The following is a 26,468-nucleotide window of genomic DNA, read 5'->3' as shown; positions in this document are numbered from 1 at the left end:
CCGTTCCCATTCTGACATGTCAGTCCATATCCTCTTCTACTGCCACACTCAGGTTGGAGGAGCAATACCTTGTATTCCGCCTGGGTAGCCTCCAAACTGATGGCATGATCATCGATATCTCGAAATTTGGATGATTGCCCCTCCCCCTTCACCATTCCCTCATGCTCACTTCCCTCTCACATTATCTGCTTACCCGTCCATCACCTCCCTCTGGTGCTGTTGCCCGTTCTGTTTCTTTTATGGTCTTCTGTCCTCTCTTACCAAATTCCCCTTTCTCCAGCTCTTTATCACCATTCGATTTCCCAGCTCCTTACTTCACCCCCTTCACCCCGCCCCCCCATCACCTACCATCTTGTACTTCTTGGTCACCTCCCCCACCTTATCTGATTTCTCCTCTTCCTCTCCAGTCCTGATGAAGGGCCCAAGATGCCAATTGTTTATTCGTTTCCATAGATGCTGCCTGACGTGCCGAGTTCCTCCAGCGCTTTGAATTTCCAGAATCTGCAGACTTTCTGGTGAATCAGTAATCCACCCCTTTTATAATTATTGTTAGATAAGTTTTAGATTGTGTTTTCTGCAGTAAGTAAATGAATTTCCTCATTTTTTTTTCTTTCATCAGAGTTCATCCAGATGTTAGTTTTAAATACTGCACCTTTCTATTGGAAAACTGAATTGACTCATCTCTGAAATGCACCTCACTATTGATTCATCCTTAAACTGAGAAACAAATTTAACTTCGTGAAATACTCTACAGCTGAAAAACAGGATGTGGTTAGAGGCCTTTATCACAGAGCAAACCGTTTGTATGCACCTTAACTTTAGTTAATCTTTTTGCTCAGATAGATAGAGATTTCTTTAGCGAGCCATTAAAATAGGGAGTATATCTGCAATGTCATACAAGGTGAAAACATACTGCATCTTGCAGTATAGCAGGTGCACGAAACACTATTATAGACAGGAATTGAGCCTCTCTACAAGTTAATATTCTGGACAATTATTGTGAGAATAATGCAGAACTTGTTAGTTTCTGTTTCCGGTACATTGGCACCATTTTTCAACCGTTGTAGAGAATTTATTAAATATTTGCCCCCCTGATTTACTTCACTGTAGTTCAGGCAATCTGAATCTTGGGTTATCAATCAAAGCAAGTCCTGATGTTTTTATTCCTATAGTTGTAACTATAAAATAACATTTTCAAGCAAGCATTTGCATCACTGGCTAACTGAGTAAACTCGTACATTATCAGCTTGTAGTAGTTAATGTGTCGTTCTGGCTTTCCTTCATGAATTTTGATTACAGTTGGTGAGCTGTTGTCGCTAGACTTCAATTCAAGTCGAGAATGTAAACATTAGTCAGCAGCTACCATGAGTTATCTCTCACCGCCAGCAGCATGTTCTCTGCTCGCTGCTCCGGCTGTCTCAGAAACCCTGTTAGTGCAGTTTTCATCAATTACCAGTCTAGGCAACAATAGCTACCAAAATATGCATACTTAATAAATTCATTTCTTTAAAAATCACCTCTTTGGTCAAGAAAGCACAGCAATGTCACAGGAATTGAAAGGCACCTGACTGCAAGTCTCTACAAAGGATTGTGAGGAGGATTATCGGGGTCTCTCTCCCACCCATCAGAGATATTTATGCAGTCTGTTGTGTACACAGGGGCCTTGGTGTTATTTCATGACCCCTCCCATCCGTCCAACAATCTCCTTGACCCCCTGCCATCAGGCGGGAGGTATCATAGCATTAGGGTTAGAATGGGAAACAGCAAATTCAGAAATTTGCTAAGTTAACAAATTTCATGTCACATGCAGGTGATATAAATCTGATTCTTCCGCCAGGATGCAAGACTGTCGAACTCCCTGCCATCACACAGGTCTCATCACATATGAAGTGCCAATAGTGTTAGACTGTTTAGTTTTTAACTTGTGTTGTAAATGCACCGTATTAAATTATTTGTAGTAATAGTCTATGTTTTGTGTGTATGAGTTATATGTATCTTGGTTCGGAGGAATGTTGTTTCACTTGGCAATGGATATGGTTGAATGACAAACTAAAATTGAACTTGAAGAAAAAGTTTCCAATTCACAATTTGTATTTTGTCAGTTATGCATAATCTAATATGCATTTATTGTTTCCTTAGAGCCAACACAATGCACAAATATGAATTCCTGGTTTACTATGAAATCTCTGCTAAATTAACTGAAGTGAATTAGCTTTATTTGCCTCATTTACATTGGAACATAAAGTGAAATGTGTCAACGAACACAGTCCAAGGATGTGGTGGGGCAGCCATGTTTCTGGCACCAACAAAGCATGCTCACAACTCACTAACCCTAACCTGTGCACCTCTGGAACTAGAGCAGCCAAAAAGCCCCAAGCAGTACAAACTCCTTACAGACAGTGGCATGAACTGAGCACTGATCTTCTGATCACTGTAAAGCGTTGCTCTAACTGCTATACTACCGTGCTACCCTGGTGTGGAAGTATGGGGAGTAAGTTTCAAAAAGGGTACGCAGGGCTTGAGACTTGTATAAATGTGTATGGACACAGTACCTGCACTTTCCAGATCGACCTGCCTGAAGGAGGGTCTGAAATTGGTCCCCTGGACTTCATTAAAAGAAGATTGGTGTATCTAGGTAGATTCCTGGTGAATAGGCTTTAAATTTGGGACCCCTTTGTCATCCATGATTTGATTGGCGGAGCAGACTCGATGGGCCACATGGCTTACTTCTGCTCCGGTATCTTAAGAATGTGGTCTGTTTCTTTCTTCTTTACACTTCTGTGTAGAGGAAATAACATTAAACAATCTTGAGTCTTGAATAAGCTATAAAATGCAGACTCTTTTAAAAAAAAAATGAACACAGAAAGAGTGCTGGTTCCTATCATCCACAAATTCAAATCTGATCACAGCAGTTGAACTTCAGTTTAAATAAATATGGAATAAAAGTTTAATGTGACCATGGATTATTTTAAAAATCCAACATTTAGTCATGTCATGTAGGGAAGGAAATCAGTGATCCTTGTCCAATCTGACTTGTATGTGACTAAAGACAAACACCAATGTGGTAACTTTGAACTGTCCTCTGAAAGGGTCTCGCAATTACTCCTAGGCCAGTGGGGTTGCAATATGTATGAGCTACAGTAATCTGTGAATAAGTTTACAAAAAACCTCTAATGTTGCTGTTTAACTCTGAAAAATTTGTGAATAAAGCCTCCTTTACAAAATATGTTTAGTGGGTCACCCTTCCATAAATACTAACTTTGCTAACTGTAATATGTGGTCTGTGGTCAGAAGTGAGCAGAAAATATGCAGTGGGTTTGTCTGCATTGTGCTTGGCAGGTGCAGAAGCAGTTAAAGATTGGGGAATGATGTTTTGCGTCCCAGGAATGTGTGACTAGAATTTAACAAACCTACTGGTGAAGGACAATTTTTTTTATCAATAATGAATACTTAAGTGAGAAACTATGTTACATGAATTTCTAAGTTTCTTCATTAGATGGTCTTTGAAACATGACAGACCTTCTAATTTATTGACAGCAGTTACATGCATCAGAATTAATTCAACATCTAAATTGACATGAAGACAAAACATTTTAATGGTAGGTTGCACTTTGCTTTGAGGTTAGAATTTGAATGCATAATCCAGGTTGATTTGTCAGTACTTTTATTGAGCAAGTATGTGCTATGGGAGGTGCCATTTTCTGCCTGAGATACCGTAACCATTTTCAAAGAAGGGGAGTTAATTTCCTGGTTATAATACAATAGTGCTGCAGCTTGAAAAAACACTGGTTAGACTACCAGAATATTGTGTTTTTAATATTTCAGTATTTCAGAAAAACCAGGATCACCTGGTGGTCACCCATTTCAATTCTACTTTCCATTCCCATCCCGACAAGTCAGTCCATGGCCTCCTCTATTGCTGTGATGGGGCCACATTCAGGTTGAACGAGCAAAATCTTGTATTCCATCTGGGTAGCCTCTAACCTGATTCCATGAACATCTATTTCTTGAACTTCTGGTAATTGCCCCTTCCCCACTTCACCATTCCCCATTTCCCTCTCTCATCTGTCTCCTTACCTACCCATCACCTCTGGTGCTCCTTCCCCTTCCCTTTCTTCTGTGATCTTCTGTCCTCTCCTATCAGATTTCCCCCTTCTCCAGCCCTTTATCTCTTTTACTAATCGACTTCCCAGCTCTTACTTCACCCCTTCCCCTCTCCTAGTTTCACCTATCTTCTACCACCACCTTGGTCTGATTTCTCATCTTTTTTTCCCCAATCCTGATGATGGGTCTCAGCCCAAATGTTGACTGTTTACTCTTTTCCATCGATGCTATCTGGCCTGCTGAGTTCCTCCAGTATTTTGTGTGTTGCCAATATTGTAACTATATTGTTTGATGAAGTATTCTTTGTTACATAATGCATTGCAGGTTATCTGTAAATGGCATACATTGTCATGCCATTACGTGATACATGCATGACTCGCTTGAAGTAAAAACTAAGGTAGACTCGTGCTCCCAGCTCCAACTTCTTACAATTAGATTTATGTTTTAGAGTTACAAATTATAAGATCGATATTGTGTTTAGTTCTGGTCTCTTTGTGACATTAAGTATGTGGAAGCTTTAGAGAGATTTTCCAGGATGTTGCCTGGATTAGAGAGCATGTCTTTTAAGGATCGGTTGAGCGAGCTGAGGCTTTTCCCTGTAGTGATGGGAGGTGATTTGATAGAGGTGTATAAGATGATAAGAATGGACAGCCAGTGACTCTTTCCCAAGGCAGTAATGGCTAATATGTGAGGGTATAATTTTAAGATGATTGGAGGAAAGTATAGGGGGGAGATGTCTGTGGTGAACTACATATACCTGTCTGGACACACCCCCTGCTGACTGCTCCTGTGGCTCCTCCCACAGACCCCTGTATAAAGGCGATCGAGGCCTAAGCCCGGCCTCTCAGTCTCCAGGATGTAGTATGGTGGTCACTCTCTGCTTGTTCCTTCTTCCAGTCAATAAAATTGATGCACCATCAATAACTCACTCTGAGAAGTAAGGCGAGATATCGGCTTTTATTGACTGGAAGAAGGATCAAGCAGTGAGTGACCACCATACTACATCCTGGAGACCGAGAGGCCGGGCTCAGGCCTTGATCGCCTTTATACAGGGGTCTGTGGAGGAGCGGTGGACGAGACCATTCCCTTCCAAGTAGAGTGTGACGCCTCAGATTTCTCTCTGGCTGCTACCCTCAATCAGGAAGGCAGGCCAGTAGCATTCTTTTCTCGTACCCTTCAAGGCTCTGAAATTCGGCACTCTGCGGTGGAGAAAGAAGCCCAGGCCATAGTGGAAGCTATTAGGCACTGGAGGCACTATCTTGCCGGCAAAAGGTTCACCTTGCTGACTGACCAGCGTTCAGTTGCATTCATGTTCAGCAACCAACAGCGGGGCAAAATCAAAAATGATAAGATTTTGTGCTGGAGAATAGAACTCTCCACCTACAACTATGATATCCTGTACCGGCCTGGCAGACTCAATGAGCCCCCTGATGCCCTATCCCAGGGAACGTGTGCTAGCGCACAGCTCGACCAGCTCTACGCCCTTCATGCACATCTTTGCCATCTGGGGGTCACCCGATTTTACCATTTTGTGAAAGCCCGGAACCTGCCGTACTCCCTTGAGGACATCAGGACGATGACCAGGGACTGCCAAATCTGCGCTGAGTGCAAACCGCACTTCTACCGTCCTGACACTGCGCAACTTTTCAAGGCCACCCGCCCTTTTGAGCGACTGAGTGTTGACTTTAAGGGCCCCCTTCCCTCCACCGACCGCAATGTCTATTTTCTCAACATTATCGACGAGTACTCACGGTTCCCCTTTGCCATTTCCTGCCCCGACACCACTACCACGTCTGTCAAAAAGCCCTGCGCCAGCTCTTCACTCTGTTCGGATATCCCTGCGATATCCACAGTGATAGAGGGTCCTCCTTTATGAGTGACGAGCTGCGCCAGTACCTGCTAGCTAGGGGCTTTGCTACTAGTCGGACCACGAGTTATAATCCCCGGTGAAATGGACAGGTGGAGAGGGAGAATGCCATAGTGTGGAAGGCCACACTTTTAGCCCTTAAGTCAAAAGGGTTGCCTGTCTCTCGATGGCAGGAAGTCCTCCCTGAGGCACTCCACTCTATCCGCTCTCTGTTATGTACGTCCACCAATGCTACCCCTCACGAACGCCTATTCTCTTTTCCCAGGAAGTCTGTCACTGGGACCACCCTACCAGTTTGGTTGACGTCCCCAGGGCCAGTGCTGCTCCGGAAACATGTGAGGAGTACTAAATACTCCCCGCTGGTCGAGAGGGTTCACCTTCGACATGCGAACCCCCAATATGCCTACATGGTCTTACCTGATGGGTGGGAGGACACGGTCTCCATCCGCGACCTGGTGCCCGCAGGTGCAGCAGACCACTACCCTGAACACTCTCCGGTAACTATGAACCCTGTACCCGAGGTGACAGCGCGCACACCAGGCCCGACACAGACTCCTCACGACACTCCTATACCGGGCGTTTCGTACGCATATATACCAGGCGCTTCGCACATGCGTGAGGGATCACTGGTACCTAGTGGGCTGGAACCAGCACAACCTCCGTCTCCTGTGCAATCACCACCACCGGCACCTGTGCAATCACAGCCGGTGCTACGTAGATCGCAGCGACAGATTCGACCACCTGATAGACTTAACCTGTAAGAAACTTCGCCACATGGGGACTCTTTTAAAACAAAGGGGGAGGTGAATGTGGTGAACTACATATACCTGTCTGGACATGCCCCCTGCTGACTGCTCCTGTGGCTCCTCCCACAGACCCCTGTATAAAGGCGATCAAGGTCTGAGCCCAGCCTCTCAGTCTCCAGGATGTAGTATGGTGGTCACTCACTGCTTGTTCCTTCTTCCAGTCAATAAAAGCCGATATCTCGCCTTGCGTCTCAGTGAGTTATTGATGGTGCATCAATGTCAGAGGTAGGTTTTTTTACACAGAGCGCTGGATACATGGAATGTGCTGCCAGAGATGGCAGTAGAGGTAGATACTTTAGGGAACATTGGAGACTCTGAAGGGAGACACATGAATGAAAGAAATAGAGGAGAATGTGGGAGGGAAGAGTTAGACTGATCTTGGAGTAGGTTAAAGACTTGCACAACATTGTGGGTCAAAGGGCCTGTACTGTTCTATGTTCTTTTGTGTGATTAGCTCCCATAAGCTAGGAAATCAATAGATTCTGGTTAATAAGGCCATCGGTTAATCAGGACAGCCACTTATTTGGGACAACTATTAAAGAACAAAAATAAATAGAGAAAGTAGCTGGGATTCCCTTGTCAGGAGACTGTTGCCGAAGTTTCTAACTAGTGTCAGTCGAGTGCACTGGGGTCTGCAAGTGAGTTAATGCACAGTCTTATAGTACTGTAGTAGTTAAGTTTTGGTAGTGTTCTGATTTGTTCTGTATTTCATTTGTGTACATAATTTGTTACTCAGTTAAATAGTACTTTGAATTTTTTTTAATACCTATTTAACTATTATCATAAAATTTTGGCTGATTGGGGCAGCAGCATAATTGAGCCAAAATGTACTGGTCCTGTTGTGTCCCAAAAAATTCTACAAAAAGTAGCGGGTATGGTGCAGTCCAGTATGGTTAAAGCCCTCCCCACCACTGAGCACATCTACATAAAACGCTGTTGCAGGGAACCAGCATCCATTATCAGGGACTCCCACCAGCCAGGGCATGGTCTTTTCTCACTGCTGCCATCAGGAAGAGATACTGGAGGTTCAAGAAACTCACCACTGGGTTCAGGAACAGTTATTATCCCTCTATTATCAGGCTCTTGAACCAAAATGCACTTAACCGTTAACTTCATTCAACTTCACTTACCCGTTATTGAAGTGTTCCCACAACCTATGGACTCACTTTCATGGACTCTCCATCTCATGTTCTCCATATTTATTGCTTATTTATTTACTTTTATGTCTTCTGCACTCTGGTTGAACGTCGTAGTTGGTGTGGTCTTTCATTGATTCTGTTATGGTTATGATTCTATAGATTTATTGAGTATGCCGGTAAGAAAATTAATGTCAGGTTTGTATTGTATATGGTGACATATGTGTACTTTGATAATGAATTTACTTTAAACTTTGACCTGAACTGTGGATAGTTTATTCCACTCCATGGATGCTGCCTGGCTTACTGTGTTCCCCCACCATCACCACTGGCAGCACATTCTAGGCGTGCACCACTGTGTTAACGGGAAAAAAAAAGCTGTGCATGTCTCCTTTGAACTCACAAGTTTCAAGGTTAGTTATTATTCAACATACATGAATATAGCCAAACAAAACCCCATTTCTCTGGAGCCAAGGTGCAAAACACATTCCCAATGACACACAGCACCACTGCCCATTGCACATAGCACAAATGGTTAGGATTTCAGACAAATAGTCAGAAAGAGAAATTGCTCAAGAACCTGAATGGTCCAGCTTGCTCTTCCAGTGAGCGAGCACAGACAGAAGGGGACCAGCCTGCAACCCAGTTAGAAGTCCAGTGGCACACAGCTACCTCTGCCATCTCCTTTGCCGGTGACTACTAAGGCATAAGGGATTTTTCCACGTAACAACTGAGGCAATGCAGCTCCCGTGCTGTTGATCTTGCCAATGAACTGGTTAAGTGGACTTGCGGTATTCGACATTAGCAATGCCCAACAGCCCCTTGTAATCACAATGAAATGTCCAAGACAATCAATCACGCTATTTACATTTCAACTAGAGAAAGATGCTGGCTGTCTATCTACGTCTCCCAGAATCTTATAAACTTCTATCAGATTTCCTGTCAGCCTCCACCAGTTCATAGAAATTAAGCCAAGTATGTCCAACCTTCTCTTTATAACACATGCACTTTAATCCTGCAGCAGCCTGATAAAAGTCTTCTCCATCCTCTCCAAAGCCTTGACATCATCATTCCATCATTATGTGTTGTGCTGTATGATGTGGGGGTCATGGTCTTTGACTGTGATTGTACTGGGCAAATGTTTCTACAGTAGTGGTTTGCCATTGCTGCCTTCTGGGCAGTGTCTTTACAAGATGCATGGCTCCAGCCATTAGCAATACTTTTCAGAGACTGCCTGGTGGAAGTGGTCGAATAACCAGTGCTTGTGATATGCACCAGCTACTCATACGGCCACCCACCACCTGCTCCCATGGTTTCACATGACCCTACTAGGGCCCAAGCAAGTGCTACACTTTACCGAAGGGTGACCTGCAGGCTAGTGGAGGGAAGGAGCACCTTACACCTGCTTTGATAGAGACGCATCTCCCCCGCCACCCAAAAGCCTTGACCTCCTCCCTATAATGGGGTGTCTAGAATTGAACGCAATACTCCAGACCTGGCATAATTGAGTTGCAACGTAACATTCCAACTCTTGAGCTGAATGCCTCGACTAATAAAGGCAAGTGTGCCATATCCCTTCTTCGCCACCCTATTAATATGTGTAGCCACATTCAGGGAACTATGGTTTTGGACCTCAAGATTCCTCTGTACGTCAACAAAGTCTTGCCATTAAGAGTGTACTGTCGCTTTACATCTGATCTCCCAAAGTGCCATGCTTCATGTTTGCCATGGTTAAATTCCATCTACCATTTCTCCAATCATATCGGCAACAGTACAAGCCACTTGACTGTGGCTAGTCTGTGGTTCAACTTTATTCACTCCCCTGTGATTTCTGGAGACAAAGTTATGGTTTCATGATGTGCATGGAAGATTTGATTACATTATCCAGGCAGGTATTACACTAAGAGTGCTGCAGTGGTGAAAGGTGTCTGTGTTTGGATCATCGATTAAATTAGGTAGCCTTGAAATTCCAGTGCACCAAGAGTGACTTCAGTGAATTTAAGCTCCAACTGTCCCAGAGGCCCAGGCCCTAGGTTGCTACTGGAAGTTATTGTACATCTTCAGCAATGTGGAATTCCACTCCAGAAAGCAACTGAGGACAAGTTATGGACTACATTCAGGAGTTGGAATTAGTTCTCAGAGCCATAGGGATATAAAAAAAGATTAAAGGTTATCTTTATTTTATCATGCATACCTTGAAAAATATCATAAAGTGTCATTTTAGTCAACTGCCAACACAATCCAGGGACTTGGTGGGTTTCCTGCGAGTGTCGCCATGTTTCTGGTGCCCAACATTGCATGGCGACAACTTACTAACCCTAACCTGCAGAAGAAACGCATACGATCACGGGGAGAAAGTACAAACATAGTGGGAATGGAACCCTGATTGCTGGCATTGTAAAGCATTACTCTAACCACTACGCTGCCATGCCACCCACAGTCGGAAACTAGCACCTAGCCGCGATCTTGTTGAATGGTCCTGAAGGGTGAATGGCGCCTACTTTCCATATGTTTAATGATTTGTACAAGGTTCCACCACAGTAGCAGAAAGACGGGGATTTATGCCAGGTCCCTAACAGTGCCACTGCATATACAGTACAGCTGTAACAACCCCCCGTTAGCACTGAGGCCATTACCCTCTCATTCCTGAATACTTGACTGCTTTGTTTTCATTCAGTCAAAGAAAAAAAGAATCAAAGATCAATGTAATTTTGTAATGGCTCTGAGCCTATAAATTAAGCAAGACAAGAATGGATAACATCCACCGTTGAATTAATTCTTAATAGACAGGCAAATTAACTATTAATTTAGAAAGAATGTATGAGCGGATGTGGGACTGACGCTTAGAGAATTTTTATTCCTATATTTTCTATTGACTTTAATATTGGTATATGAGGGAAAATGCTCTGCAAATCCACTTTTTTCATTAAGGAATTTTGGAAAGAATGGGTTGCAAGCATATTTGTATTATATTCAAAATATATTAATTCTGGTGACTGCAAGCTAGATTTGCAGGACCATAGATGTAAGGATAGTTTAATATTCCTGAAATATATATTTTCACTTATTTTTAAATGCATCAAACAATGCAGCCAATATGACTGTCATAGTGCATTGTCGGTTTAGAAATTCTACATGACATTGCAGCAGATTAGCCTGCTCACTTAAAGGATTTTGTCATTTGTGAGTCAGTTTATTACATTCTGTGGCTGTGTTATACGTTGGGTGTCGAAGCATAGGAAACTTATGTTTTTTTAAAAATTACATAAGAATAGTTAAATTGTTGGATGAATGGAATATAGGTGAAGGTGTATATGGAAATATAATCAACAGGGTACATGGGTTTCAGTGCTAGGTGTATTGTTTAAAAGAGGCATTGCTGAGAATGAATGTGGTGCTTTATATTCTTTGTGAATATCAGGGACACAAAATGGCTGTAATAATAAAAAGACATGTATGTGTGAGCTTAGCATGTTAAATCTTGAAGCAGGATGTGGCTTTGGTTTGAAATACACAGAACCAGAAGCCAGGAAGGAGCTGACCTCACTCAGCTCGTGTATGCATGCAGATAGCTGATTAGCCACAGATGGTGTGCAGTACAGCAGCTAACAGCTCCACAGTCAAAGTGCTCAACTACACCATGTTCAGCCGGCTGCCAGGAGAGACTTTCTGAATGGCAGTGGAAGCTAGGCACACTGCCCATGTATAAATACAGAGGCAAAGACATAAAACATATAGAGGATTAAGTTGTTAAGCATTAACGACAACTGAAGTAAAAACAAGCAGCTGCAGCTGGCTGAGAACAGTGAAGAATCTACGTGTATGTGTTGTATGATACCCTCTTCCTGACTTATGCAAGGCAACTTATGTCTGTATTGGGAAACTGCAGTACAGTGGTGCAGTCATTTTCTGAAGCTTTAAGATCTGCTAGACAGCACAGTAAATCCTCCAGGATATTCTGATGATTTTTGATCACAAAATTAAGTCATTGGATGACGTGGAATACAAGTATGAGCAGTGGATATTGCAGCTTAGATGAAGACTTAGACGATTGTTTCTTTACTGCCAAGACCTCTTTCTTCAGGAAACCCCAGAACAAGTTTTTAGAAAAGGTAACCTTTTATATATTCAATTGCTCTATTAACTATGAAATCAGCAAATTGTCTACCATTTGTATTTAAATAAAATAATTTTATTTGCCATGCAAAATCGCTGATGATACAGAAAGAAAAGTAATATTTGTCAGTTTGCACTTTCAGGAAGTGCAAAGAAATGAATCTGCTTTAATTGATACTTGATATTGCAGTTCTTCATGTGAGGAATTGTCAACATATAGTGAAATTCAAATTTAAGCACTCTTTTTTCGCCTATTTATAGTGCAAGAATCTGTATCCCAGCTAGTCTTTCATATCATTTGTCGTGTTTTAATCACACCAGTGAGAAGAAGTTAAAATTAGATTTCTCATTGGAGCAAACGTAGTGATACAAGACAATTTTCTCAGGCAAAATGAAATGTACAATTTATTTTAAAATTGATACATTTATAGTGTTCTACCCTCATTAAAACCTTTATTTGAAGACATAAAATTTTCGATTAAAATGTTCATTACTTCCACGGCTCCCCAAACCCATTAACAAATTAAGTTGAATTGGTCGGAATGATATAGCTTTTAATGGGCTTCTGTTTACATATTTAGTAATTTTAAAATCAGTATTAACTGTTAATCATAATTTTAATATTTGTAGATAAATGCAAAACTTCAGCAAAATCCAAAGTATACTATTTTTAGCTTGCTCCATTGATAATGGTATTTTAGAGTTAATTTTTTAAAAATTCACTGGATTATCAAGGAAGATGTTAAACATCAGCAAACCCTAGCAATGTTAATTTATTTTATAGTTCATCTAAAGAAAATATAAATGTAAAGGTGCTGTCAATAATTAACAGGTTTACTCGATAATACAAGATCAACTGCGTGGTGTTGATTTAGAACATCTTCCCGCCTTACTGTAAACTCAGATCTAATACTAAAGTAGAGATTGCCATATTAACATTTATGAGTAATAGTGTGCAATTCTTTTTTTTTTGTAATTTAACGGTTTGCTTTCTGTGAATTTTCCCATTATACAATGTGTTGCTATGGGAAAAATAAATCTCACTCTGTAGAATAATATCATTCTTATCCTCCCGGATTATTGTTCATGTGGTGTACGTGAGTATCTAGTGCAGAAGATTAGTGTGTAAATGATGTTTAAAAAGTCACACAAGGAAGAAAATGCTTGGCAGGATTAAGAAATTTAAAAAAATATAAATAATGTCTGTGTAAAATAATGACATTTCAATTCCCACATTCTAGGGCTGTACTTCTGTACTTGTATAGCTAATTACCTGATGCCTTAGTACTGAACTGATGGTCATGGAAATAAAATCTATACAAAATGTGATTCAAGTATTGTTGCAATACAAGGAATTTAGCAAATTAATCTTAAGCGTTGGTGGACTATTTTTGTTAATGGATCATTATATTGCTTTCAGCCTAACCCTAACCCTGATGCCCTTCCCTTGGACAACATTGGTGGCGTGGAGAGGGGAGACTTGCAGCTTGGGCAACTGCCGGTCTTCCATTTAATAAAAAAAAACCTTGCCCAGGTTTGCGCCCTGGAAACTCTCCAAGGTGCAAATCCATGGTCTATCGAGACTAATGGAGGCCTACTACTACTACAGCCTTCAGCATGGTCTTGTGAACCCATGTGCTTTCCTCAACTGATTAATGTATTGACGCTGTCAAGTCAAAATTAAAGTTTATTATCAAATTGTGTATATGTTACTATATGCTACTTTAAGATTCATTTTCTCTTGCAGGAATTTACAAACAAAATAAAGAAATACAATAGAATTTGTGGAAAAAACTATATATAAAGACTGACAAACAGCCAATGTACAAAAGAAGACAAATTGTGCAAATAGAAAATATAATGCAGAAAACACAAGTTGTAAAAAGTCCTTGGAAGTGAGTGTGTAGGTCATAGAATCAGTTCAGTGTCGTGATTAAAGCTGTCCATGTTGGTTCAGGAACCTGATGGTTGTAGGGTAATAACTGTTCCTGAACCTAGTGGCATAGGGTCTAAGGTTCATGCCCACTGGTAGTAGTGAGAAGAGAGCATGGCCTGGATGACGGAGATCTTTGATAGATTTCTTGTGGCAGTACTCATTGTCAATGTGCTCCATGGTGGTGAGGGCTTTTCCTGTGATGGACTGGATAGTATCCACCACTTTCTGTAGTCTTTGTCTATGCTAAATGTGCCATCAAGAGTAAAGGAATAGCTGATTTCAATGAGTGAGCAGGTTTCAAGAATTTTCTTCAGGTTTTCTTCAGGTTTCCATTTGGGCAGTCATTCTGTTTTTTTAAAATTCAGTTAATGTTTAATTATCTTTTTTCTTTTTCAGTATCAACATGATAGATTTTATAGCTGACCTTCAAGAGAGGTCACAATATCTTGTCAGTTTCAAAGGGGCCATCAAAATGATCTGATTCCAATAACTCATTCAGAATTATCATTGATTTTGGAAATTAACCCCAGCAATTAATTTGGTATCATTACTAGATGAAAAGTTTATTAATAAAAATAAAAAAACATTGGAATAATATGTTTATTGGTATTTATTTTGAATGAGTTAACAGTTTTTCTTGCTCATGGAGAAATGGCTCTAACAGTCAAATTATGCTAGGTCAGAGGTCCTTGCTTAAAAATAAGCCTTCCTTAAATCTGAGCAGGTAACAGATGTAAGATTTGTGGAAAATACATTTTCCATTTATGTGTTTGAGATTCCTCTCTGGAAAAAATAAATAGGAATTGGCTTGATTTTGGTGTACCTCATTAAGGTGCAGTTAATCAAATATCATCCAACTGTTGGAGATGAGTGAAGTGATGTGGAGATTGTTGTCTTTGAATTAACAATAGACTAAAACCTTCAAGTGTATGCTGTTTTAACAATATTATTTGCTTCTAGAAGGCCTCTATGTTGATATATGGTGTAGAATGACAGATAATTTGTTGCAGAGGCTTTTGTTATATTCTTTTGATGCCACAGATATCTTATAACAGTGCACTCTTCCATTTCCATGTTCCAGATGTTCTCAGAATAGAAGAATATTTTATTCCTACCTATTTACTACAAAAGGATTTGCAACTATGAAGTTCAAATGACAGCAATTCATTATGTGATTTAAAAAAAACAAGGACGAAGTGCATTTTAAGTTATTGCAGGTGATGTTCTTTTTGCGTATTGCAAGATGCTCACATTGGAGGAAAATACTCCAGCTACCACTTGGATCTCTAATGCAAATTGGAATTGCAAATAAGAATCAGAATCTTTAAGGACAGAGACAAATTTAAAAAAAACCTGTAGAATTCTTAACACCTTCAAGAATGGAATTTACGTAGAATATATTTAAATGGTTCTGCCAAGATACTGTAGGGTGAAGCTTCTTTGTGCAGTGAGATAGAATTGTTATGAAAATTTGCTGTGTACAGACATTAGGTTCGACAATTTTATGCTAATGTTATCTTGACATTGCATGCTTTTCTATACTTCATAAACTACAATACAGTGTGCTAAAAGGTGACTGTATAACAGTAATCTCTTAATTCTTTGGTAGCTTGCCATAAATATTAATAAATTTGAGGAAAAATAATTAACTAAATGGACTTCAAGTTCCACAGACCCTCTCTATAAATTGATGCTTGAAACAACTGCAGTGTTGCATGTTTTTTGAGAGGAAAATATGTGAGCAGTGTAGAGAGAGAAGCCCTTACAAAATGTACCGATGCAAAGGAAACTTTAGCACTTGATCTCGGAGGCAAGCCCATGCAATTTTAATAACAAAACTAAAAATAGTTTTATCTTTGAACCTGAATAAAAATAGGTTTCCTTTGCATGAATCATTTTCAGGCTCAGAAAATTGATTGCACCCCTAATGGATGCACTTGATGATTACAGTGACTGGCAGCTGTGGGCAGAAGATTGAGGCCGGAGGTGGGTAGATGAGCATTCAGCCAAGGTGGCAATGTGGAATTGTTGGGGTGGAGAGAAAGGCTGAAGATCAGTTGAGGGGTGGAGTTTGGGGCCTTCACATGATCAATGGCTGGAGTGTGTGATTGGAGGGTTAGGTTGTTGATTGAGAGTGCAGTGCTTGTAGGTTTGAGGTGACTTGGCTCTTGTTGCGAGAGATGCAACAATGACTGTTCCCAGGAAACTTGGTCGAATTTTCCATACTTTGAAATTAAATGTTAGCAATATATGTCGCATGTGCATTGACAAAGCAGTGAAATACTTTGTTAGTGTCAAATCGAATTAGTGAGGATTGTGCTGGGTCATCCACAAGTGTGGTGAACTATATATACCTGTCTGGACATGCCCCCCCCCCCCCCCCCCAGCTGACTGCTCCTGTGGCTCCTCCCACAGACCCCGGTATAAAGGCAATTGGAGACTCCGCCCCGGCCTCAGTCTTCAGGATGCTGTGTGGTGGTCACTTGCTGCTTGTTCTTTCTTCCAGCCAATAAAAGCCTATATCTCGCCTCACATCTCCAAGAGTTATTGATGGTACATCAACAAGTGGCACCACGCTTCTGGTACCAACAGAGCATGCTCACAACTCATATCCCTAACTGTACGTCTTTGAAATGTGGGAGGATACTGGAGGAAGCCATGGGGAGAATGTGCAAACTCCTTACAGACAGTAGTGGGAATTAAATCACCGTCAAGTTCAGGAGGCAGACTAGATATTGAATCAGGCCTGTAGAAAGGGTACGGAGGCTTCAGACCCAAGACACGACACAATTAGCAGCATTGTGTCATGGTGTTGGGTGTGGTGAATGCTGAAATGAAAGCTGTGATCAAGCTGGTAAGGGATTTTGAGTTCAGTGTTTGGCAGGGAGAGGAGTATGGGGGAATGAAGGGCTGGAGACTGCTGCGTGTAGATCGGCATGTTGTATCAGGAGTGCCTCTGTGAGGGGCGTAGCAGTGGGCATAATGCTATTACTGTGTCAGAGACCCAGATTCATTCCCTCGGCTGTCTGTCAGGAGTTTGAATGTTCTCCCTGTGACTGTAAACAGCACGTACAGCAATGTATCAGGCCCTTCTGGCTCAACAGGCCTGCGTCACCCAATTACATTCATTAACCAACTAACCTACTAATCTGTATGTCTTCGGAATGAGTGAGGAAACCTATGCGGTTAAGGGGAAAACCTACAATCTCCTTATGGCCAATGGTGGGAATTGAACAAAGGAAAAGTAATAACAGGATATAGTGTCACGGTACAGATAAAGTGTTGTACAGGCAAACAATGAAGTTCAAGGCCATATTGAAGTTTTATTGATGCTTTTTGTAGTTGAATTTTATGGAGATCAAAAGCTGACTGAAGTTTTTCTTCAAAGCATCAAAAAAACCTAATTTTTCCAGAAGAAGTAAAAAAAAGAGTAAACACTTCTATGCTGAACTGAAAATAAAAACAGGAACAGTCAAGCTATTTCTGGTCAAAAGCATTTATAAACACCATGGTTAGAAACTGGAAACAGTGAAGCTCAAAACCTACAGATGCCAAAGGTCTGAAATAAAATCAGAAAATGCCAGAAATGCAGTGGGTCTGGCAGAATTTGTGAAAGGAGAAACAGAGATAAAGTTTCAGTTCAAAGACCCTTCATCAGGGACTTTCCATTCTGCATTTACCAAATATCCAGAAATGAGAGCAAGAGCAAAGTGCATTTTCAATAAATGAATTCAGAATTAATCAGATAAAACAGAATTACGATGTTAAAAACACCTTCCAAGGAGAGAGTGCATTCTCTTGGCCGTACTTCACTGTACAAAAATGATAACCCATCAATACTTGTGCAGTTTAAACATTATTACAAGTATTTTAGCCTTGAAGTTATTTGAGATCAAAAGCCCTAGCACCACACAAACTGCACATTAAGACTGTTAGTAGCTTGCAATGTTTCCTTTTCATGTTTAAAAAGTATTGGAAGTGGATTGTGTATGAAATATAAAAAATTAAACAAGGTAAAATAATGTCAGAGTAATAAACAAATGTAACTGCCATGTAACTAATTAACTAGAATTAACAAACAACAACACTTACACAAAGTACATCTACATTTTAGTAAATGAGAAAGCAAATTAAAGCTGCTTCTGCTTCAATCACACCCTTGCCAAGAAATTGATTATATGTTTTCTTCACTGCCATGTGATTAAGACCTTAATTAGCACAAACTAAATCATTTTGCCATTACTTCCATGCTAAGTCATACCAATTAGGTGCTTCAAGCAGGCACTTGATTAGCAGCAATGTTGATGTAGAGCTTTCCAGCGCCAGCAACCTGGGTTCAATTCCCACCTATGGTGATTATCCAAATCCTTTTCCTGCTTTATCCCCACGTTCAGCCTCAATATGTAATTTATTCTTGAAAATACTGATTTGGCCTCAACTGCCTTTGGAAGTAGATAATTCCATGGGTTCACCAATCTTTGGATGACAACATTTATTTCTAGTTCACTTCTAAATTGTCTATCCCCTATCCTTTAGGATTGATCAATGTTTCCCATGGTTGGAAACATCTTTCTGCATCTTGCCTGTCCAGTCTTTACAGCAATATTAAGTTTTAATTAAGTCCCTCTCATTCTGCAGAACTTATGAATATAGTTACAATATAGGCTTGAACCTGTGAATAAAAGCCTAATCTGCCCAATCCCTTGTCACAGGACAGTCCTGTCATTTTTGTTCCATAACAAAAGCATTCTTCCTATGCAATAAGGCAGCCCATACTTGTATTCAAATCCTTCTACTTTGAAGGCCAACATGGCACTTCCCTTCTTAACTGCTAGCTGCACCTGCATGCCTGTCTTCACTGACTGTACACAAGATCTTGCTTCACCTTTCCTTTTTCCAATCTATCACTAAAATATACAATTTTTCTGTTTTTGACACCAAACTAGAAACTTTGCAATATCTACGTTATACTGCATCTACCGTGTATTTTAGAATCAGGTTTGTTATTACTGTCATACGTCGTTCAGTTTGTTGTTTTGCAACAGCAGCACCCTGTAATACATAAAAATCTATACGTTGCAATAAGAGAAATAAAGAAATAAGTGGTGCAAAAAGAGAGCGAAATAATGAGGTATTTCAAACTTGAGAAAATCTGTGAATGCTAGAAAGCCAAAGCAACACACCCAGTGCTGGACAAACTCAGCAGGCCAGGCAGCATCTATGGAAAAGAGTACAGTTGACATTTCAGGCCAATTCCCTCCATTGGGACTGGAAAGGAAGTGGAGAAGTCAGAGTAAGAAGGTGGGGCGAGGGGAGGAAGAAGTACAAGGTGGCGGGTGATGGATGAGATCGAGGGGGGTGAAGTAAAGAGCTGGGAAGTTGATTGGTGAAAGAGATAAAGAAGCAGAGAAGGGGAAATCTGCTCGGAGAGGACAGAAGGCCTTGGATGAAAGGGAAGGGGGAGGAAGATGGGCAGGTAAGGACATGAGGTGAGAGAGGGGAAAAAGGAACGTGGAATAGTGAAGGGAGGGGAGAAATTACCAGAAGTTTGAGAAATTGGTGTTTATGCCATCAGGTTGGAGGCTACCAGACTAGTATTCAAGGCCTCAAACAGTCCTTCCAGGTGAGGCAACATTTCACCTGTGAGTCTGTTGGGATTATCTGCTATATCCAGTGCTCCCAGTGTGGCCTTCTGTATATCAGTGAGATCCAACACAGACTGGGAGACCACTTCATCGAGCACCTTCATTCTGTCTGCAAGAAAAATGTGGATTACCTGGTGGTCACCCATTTGAATTCTACTTCCCATTCCAACATGTCCATCCATGGCCTCCTCTACTGCCATGATGAGGCCACACTCAGGTTGGAGGAGCAACACCTCGTATTCCATTTGGGTAGCTTCCAACCCAAAGAAGGGTCTTGGCCCGAAATCTTGACTGTTTACTCTTTTCTGTAGATGCTACCTGACCTGCTGAGTTCCTCCAGCATTTTGTGTGTGTTGCTAATGAGGTACTTGACTACTTGCTCAACCTCTCCAAATCACACTGAAGTCTTTCTGCACCCTCCACACAGCTCACAGTCCCACTCAACTTTGTGTTGCTTGTAAACATGGAGATAATGCATTTAGTTTGTTTAAATCATTAATATTGTATTCAGCTGCCAGCTATTTGTTCACATAAATGAACATTACAACCAGGGATTTTGATCAGTTTAACTGAGAATTTTTATTTGTGTGCTGCTTTGGATTTCCAGCCTGCAGATTTTCTCGTGTTTGTGAATCACATGCTCCTTTTTTGGATCCTACCAGAGATGTCCAGTCAGGTTAGGGTTGAGACTATGACTGGACCACTCAAGGAGATCAATTTTCTTCATTTGAAACCACTCCATGGTTGCTCTGGCAGTGTGCTTTGGGTTATTGTCCAAGCTGAAAGATGAGCTACTTCCCCATTTTAAGCTTGCTGGCAGAGCTAGCAGGTTTTTTTCATCCAGGATCTCTCTATATTTAGCAGCATCCATCTTCTCATCAAACCTGACAAGATGTCCAGTCCTTGCTGCTGAAAAGCATCCCCACTTCATGATGTTACCTCCACCATACTTTACAGTAGGGATGGTGTTAACTAGCTGATATGCAATATTAGATCTACACCATACATACCGCTTAGTGTTGGAGCCAAAAAGTTCTACTTTAGTCTCAACCGACCATGAGACCTTCTTCTAAGTGATGCTATGCAAAGTGTTTATGGGCAAGGTGATACAGGTTGATGAGAGGTGGCAGATTAATAGTTCAGCATGACTAGATAGACTGAAGGGCCTGTTTCTGTGCTGTAGTGTTCTGTGACTCTAACCCTTCACAATTACATTTTAAGTTCTTAATTTTTTTGCTCTTAATCCCTTGGTCCTCTAAACTGTACTCCCATTTGCAGACTTTTCAGGCCAGTTTGGGCAAGAGGCTAATTTTCTTTGTTAGCCATAGTTGAGCCAACACACCTGCCTTATTTTTACCACCCGTCTGGAAATGAATCATTGTAGGTAATTCATGTGCTCCTCACTTTGCCTTCAGCCATTTTCACCTTATTCCAGTATTGTTTCCTTCATTTAGACTCTGGACTGTGGGCTCGGAATCAGCAATGTCACTTTTCATCTTAACAAAAAAAAACCACCACATTGTGGTGACTCCTCCTTAGAGAACTTTGCACAATGAGATTGCTTATGAATCCTTTCTCATTGCACAATACCCAGTCAAGGACAGCCGGATGTCTGGTTAGATCACAGAACATAGAGCAGTACAACACAAGAACAGTCCCTTTGGCCTACGAAGTTGTGCCAAAACATTTAAATTTGTAATCAAGTAATTTGTAAGCTGATCTCTTCTGCCTACATAATGTCCATATCCTTCCATTTTTCTCACATTCATATGCTTATTTAAACATCTCTTTGTAGTCCCTAATGTTTCTGGCTCTACCACCATCTCAGGCACCTACCATTCTCTGTGTAGAAAAGCTTGCCCCTCACATCTCCTTTGAAATGACTCTCCCTCACCTTAATGCATCCTTTCTGGTATTGGTTCCTCAATAATTAGTTCAAAGAGCCATCCTGTGTAAACTCCCGGACTTCCTCATTCAGAGTACAGTAATTTGGCTAACCCATTCAATATAGAACATATACAGACCATTGAACACTGCAACACAGTGCAGATCCTTTGGCCCACATTGTTGTGCTAGTCTTTTAACCTACTCTAAGATCAATCTAACACGAGGGTAGAGTGCCGTGGGGCAGGTGGCAGAGAAGGAGTGCCCGGGCAGGTGGGAGGTACGGGTGCAGACACACTCAACCCTGAGACAGCATGCAAGGTCAGTTGATTCCAAACAATCGATTTATTGACCATTACAGAATGTCTCTCTGGTGCTTTCCACTGAATCCTCTCTCTCTTCTCATTTTCCCAACCATGATTCCCCTCTCCCTGCCCCCTTCCCACTCTGGAGACCCATATCAGAATTAAGTTTATCATCACTAACATATGTCATGAAATTTGTTTTTGCAGCAGCAGTACTATGCAATACATGAAATGACTGCACAATTTGTCTTCTTTTGCAGTGTTCCTTTGCTAGTTGTTGTTGATAAAGTTTTTTTTGTATTCTATTCTACTTTATTTTCCTGTGAAGAAAATTAACCTCAAAGTAGTTCAGTACTGTGCAAAAGTCTTAGGGGTGTGTGTGTGTATATAAAATAAAACGAGGGTGCCTCAGACTTTTGCACTGTACTGAACTACCTTGAAATTAATTTTCTTCACAGGAAAATAAAGAAGTAGAATAGAATACAAAAAAAAAGTTTATCAACAATGACTAGCAAAGGAACACTGTGCAAAAGAAGACAAATTGTGTAAGTAATAACATTAAATTACATAAATAATACTGAGTTGTAGAGTCCTTGGAAGTGAATCTATAGGTTGTGGAGTCAGTTCAGAGATGAGATGACTGAAGTTATCCAACGGGTTGCCTGTTTATTCCCATCCGCACCATTGCTTCTACTATGTTGGGGTCGGTGTACAAATCCTACTAATGTTTCCTGCAAAATGATATTTCTTTAGAATCAGAATCAGGTTTAATATCACTAGCATATGTTGTGAAATTTATTGTTTTTCAACTGCAGTGCATTACAATACATAATAGTTAAAAACTATAAATTACAATAAATACTACATATATCAAAATTAAATAAGTCGTACAAAAAGGTGGGGGGGGGGGAAGTAGGGAGGTAATGTTCATGGACTCATTGTTCATTCAGTAATCAGATAGTAGAGGGGAAGAAGCAATTCCTGAATTTTGTGTGTGTGTCTGTCTGTCTGTCTTCAGGCTCCTGTACCACCACCTTAATGATAGCAACATGAAGAAGGTAGGTCCTGGGCGATGGATGTCCTTTAAAATGGATGCCGCCTTTTTGAAACACGGCCTTTTGAAAGCGTCCTTGATGGTGGTGACGCTAATGCCTATGATGGAGTTGACAAGCTCTCCACATCCACTTTATCTAGGCCTTTCAATATCTGATGGGTTTCGATGAGATTTCCCGCCCCCCCCATTATTCTAAACTCCTTTGAGTACAGGCCCAGAGCCATCACAAGCTCTTCATATATTAACCCTTTCATTTCCTGGATCATTCTTGTGAACTTCCTCTGGACCATATCCAATGCCAGCACGTCCTTTCGTAGATAAGTGACTCAAAACTGCTCATAATAGAGTTTTTATTTTATCATTGTTCCTGTACCATCAAGTAGATCACTTATTTCATGATAAATAGGAAGTGACTGTCGACAGAACATTAATTTCCTCTTAAATTGCTTTTGCGACATATAGTGGTATGTTATTGCAGACAGTAGGATGCCATTTGGCTTAACCATCTACCCTAGACGTTTGAAAGATTATAAACACAAAGTAACACTTACAAAATGCAGGAGAAACTCAGCAAACCAGGCAGCATCTTTGGAAAGGAGTAAAGAGTCAATATTTCTGATTGAGACCCATCAGCAGGACTGCTTGTTTGAAAGATTAATTCTGCACTCATGATCTTTCCAGTTCACAGTTTATCATTCAGCTTCTTCTCTGGATAGACTATTGTGAATGTAGTTGAATGCATTGCCATTAATTTGATTAATGACTGAGATGCAGTTTTTAAAAAGTGATGAAAAGAAATAAAAAGTCACAGAAGATACTCAACATACAGTATCAATCAGCATCTATCAATAGAGGGTTCGAGTTGGTGCTTCAGATCAACAGTGTTTAAAAACTAATGGAGGAGACACAAGTGACTGCAGGTCCTGGAATCTGATGCAACCAACATTCTGCTGGAGGAACTCAGCAGTTCAAGCAGCATCTGTGGGAGGAGGGGGATTTGTCCATGTTTTGGGATGAAACCTTGCAATCAGGCCTGTTTCAAGTTGCAGTGAAGTGAGAGGGGTTGAGAGAATAAAGGAAATTATCTATGACACAGTGAAGACCATGATAAAAAGATGCCACAGCTTGTTTGAGCGAGGGTAGGGATGGTATATTAGTGGCAGCTAATCGGTCTGAAAGGAAGAGATTAGAGGATGAACAAAAATTACCTTGTCAGTCCTGACACCAAAGTTAATCATCTGAACTGAATGAGTGTGGTGTTGATTCTGAGAGTTGAACTGTACAGTTGTGGATGATAGATCTGCGAGCTGAAGGTTGGGTGTTTGGGTACAAATGTTAGAGAAGAACATTGAACGTAGAATGTAGAAGAGTACAGCACTGGAACAGGCCACTCAACTGGCAATGTTGCACTGAAAAGCAAATCAAAAACTCCCAAGCACTAATCCTCCTACCTACGCCAAGTCCATATCCTTCCATCATCCTTACACCCATGTGAAAGTGAGTCCGTGGGTTGTGAGAACAGTTCAGTGATGGAGCAAGTGAAGTTATCCCTTCTGGTTCAAGAACCTGATGGCTGAGGGGTAATAACTGTTCTTGAACCTGGTGTTGCAATTCCTAAGGGTTGCTGTATCTTCTTCCTGATGGCAGCAGCAGGAAGAAAGCATGACCTAGGTGGTGATGGATGCTGTTTTCCTACACTAATGGTTCATGTAACTGTTCTCAATGGTGGGGAGGGTTTTACCTGTGATCGATTGGGCCTTATCCACTACCGTTTGCAGGATCTTCCGTTCAAGGGCATTGGTGTGTTTTCATATGATAAGACATAAGATGAGATTTAGGAGCAGAATTCGGCCATTTGGCCCATCGAGCCTGCTCTGCCATTACATCATGGCTGATTCACTTTTCCCCTCAGCCACAATCTCCTGCCTTCTCCCTGTATCCCTTCATGCCCTGACCAATCAAGAGTATAGCAACTTCTGCCTTAAATATACATAAAGACTTGGTTACCACAGCTGCCTGTGGCAAAGAATTCACCACCCTCTGACCAGATAAAAACCCCCCTCATCTCCATTCTAAAAGGATGCCCCTTTATTCTAAGGCTGTGCCCTCTGGTCTTAGACTCTCCCACCATAGGAAACATCCTTTCCACATCCACTCTATCAAGGCCTTCCACCATTCAATAGGTTTCAATGAGGTCACCCCTCATTCTTCTGAATCCTAATGAATACAGGCCCAGAGCCATCAAACTTTCTTCATGTGACAAACCATTTAATCCTGGAATAATTTTCGTGATCCTCCTTTGAAACCTCTCCAGTTTCAGCACGTCTTTTCTAAGATAAGGAGTCAAAACTTGCTCTCAATACTCCAAGTGAGGGCTCACCAATGCTTTATAAAGTTTCAACATTACATCCTTGCTTTTATATTCTAGTCCTCTTGAAAGGAATGCTAACATTGCATTTTCCTTCCTCACCACCGACTCGACCTGCAAACTAACCTTGAGGGAATCCTGTGCAAGTACTTCCAAGTTTCTTTGCACCTCATATTTTTGTTTTCTATGCATTTCAAAAATTGTCAACCCTTTCATTTCTTCTACCAAAGTGCATGACTGTACATTCCCTGACACTGTATTCCATCTGCCATTTCTTTGTCCATTCTCCTCATCTATCTAAGTCTTTCTGTAGCCTGTCTACTTCCTCACATCTGCCTGCCCTCCACCTATCTTCACATCGTCTGCAAAGCCATCAAGTCCATCATCCAAATCATTGACATATAACGTAAAAAGAATCCCAACATACACCCCTTTGGAACACCACTAATCACTGGTGGCCAGTCAGAAAAGGCTCCCTTTATTCCCGTTTTTTGCCTCTCGCCAGTCAGTCACAGCTTTATCCATGTTGGAATCTTTTCTGTAATACCATGGGCTTGTAGCTTGTTAAGCAACCTCTTGTGTGACGCTTCGTCAAAGGCCTTCTGAAAATCTTAAGTACACAACATCAACCGATTCTCCTTTGTCTACCCTGCTTGTTATTACTTAAAATAATTCCAAAAGATTTGTCAGACAAGATTTTCCCTTGAGGAAACCATGCTGACTACGGCCTATTTTATCATGTGCCTCCAAATACCCTGAGACCTCGTCCTTAATAATCGACTCCAACATCTTCCCTACTGCTGAGGTCAGACTAACTGGTCTATAGTTTCCTCTCTTCAGCCTCTCTCCCGTCTTGAAGAGTGGAATGACATTTGCAATTTAGCAGTCTTCCAGAACCATTCAGCAATCTAGTGATTCTTGAAAAATCATTACTAATGCCTCCACGATCTCTTCAGCCACCTCTTTTAGAACTCGAGTGTTCATCATCTGGTCCAGGTGACTTACCTACCTTCTGACCTTTCAGTTTCCCACGAACCTTTACTCTAGTAACGGTAATTTCACACACTTCATGACCCCTGGCATTTGGAACTTCCACCATACTGCTAGTGTGTTCTACGCTGAAAACTGATGCAAAATACTTATTCATTTCGTCCACCAGTTCCTTGTCCCACATTACTACCTCTCCAGCACTATGTTCCAGCTGTCCAATACCTGTATTCACTTTCGCCTCTCTTTTACACTTTATT

At 41.1% G+C, this 26,468-nt stretch overlaps 1 protein-coding gene across 3 annotated transcripts in view; it reads left to right on the top strand.

Moving 5' to 3' along the window:
• The window catches only part of rassf5 (Ras association domain family member 5), a 102,789-nt gene that overhangs the window by 40,614 nt on the left and 35,707 nt on the right, over nt 1-26,468 (top strand). The window contains exon 1 of one of the 3 annotated variants that reach the window (XM_059950018.1): nt 11,511-12,025. The exons of the other annotated variants lie outside the window; for them this stretch is intronic. Coding sequence (XP_059806001.1) covers nt 11,906-12,025 — 120 coding nt within the window. The 5' untranslated portion in view covers nt 11,511-11,905. Of the gene's footprint in view, nt 1-11,510; nt 12,026-26,468 lie in introns of those variants that run through there. 3 annotated transcript variants of the gene reach the window in all.

The sequence above is a fragment of the Hypanus sabinus genome, chromosome 25 (genome assembly GCF_030144855.1).
Source record: "Hypanus sabinus isolate sHypSab1 chromosome 25, sHypSab1.hap1, whole genome shotgun sequence".
Taxonomy (NCBI): Eukaryota; Metazoa; Chordata; class Chondrichthyes; order Myliobatiformes; family Dasyatidae; genus Hypanus; species Hypanus sabinus.
The sequence above is the reverse complement of the archived record's forward strand: the minus strand, read 5'-3'. Positions and strand labels throughout refer to the sequence as shown.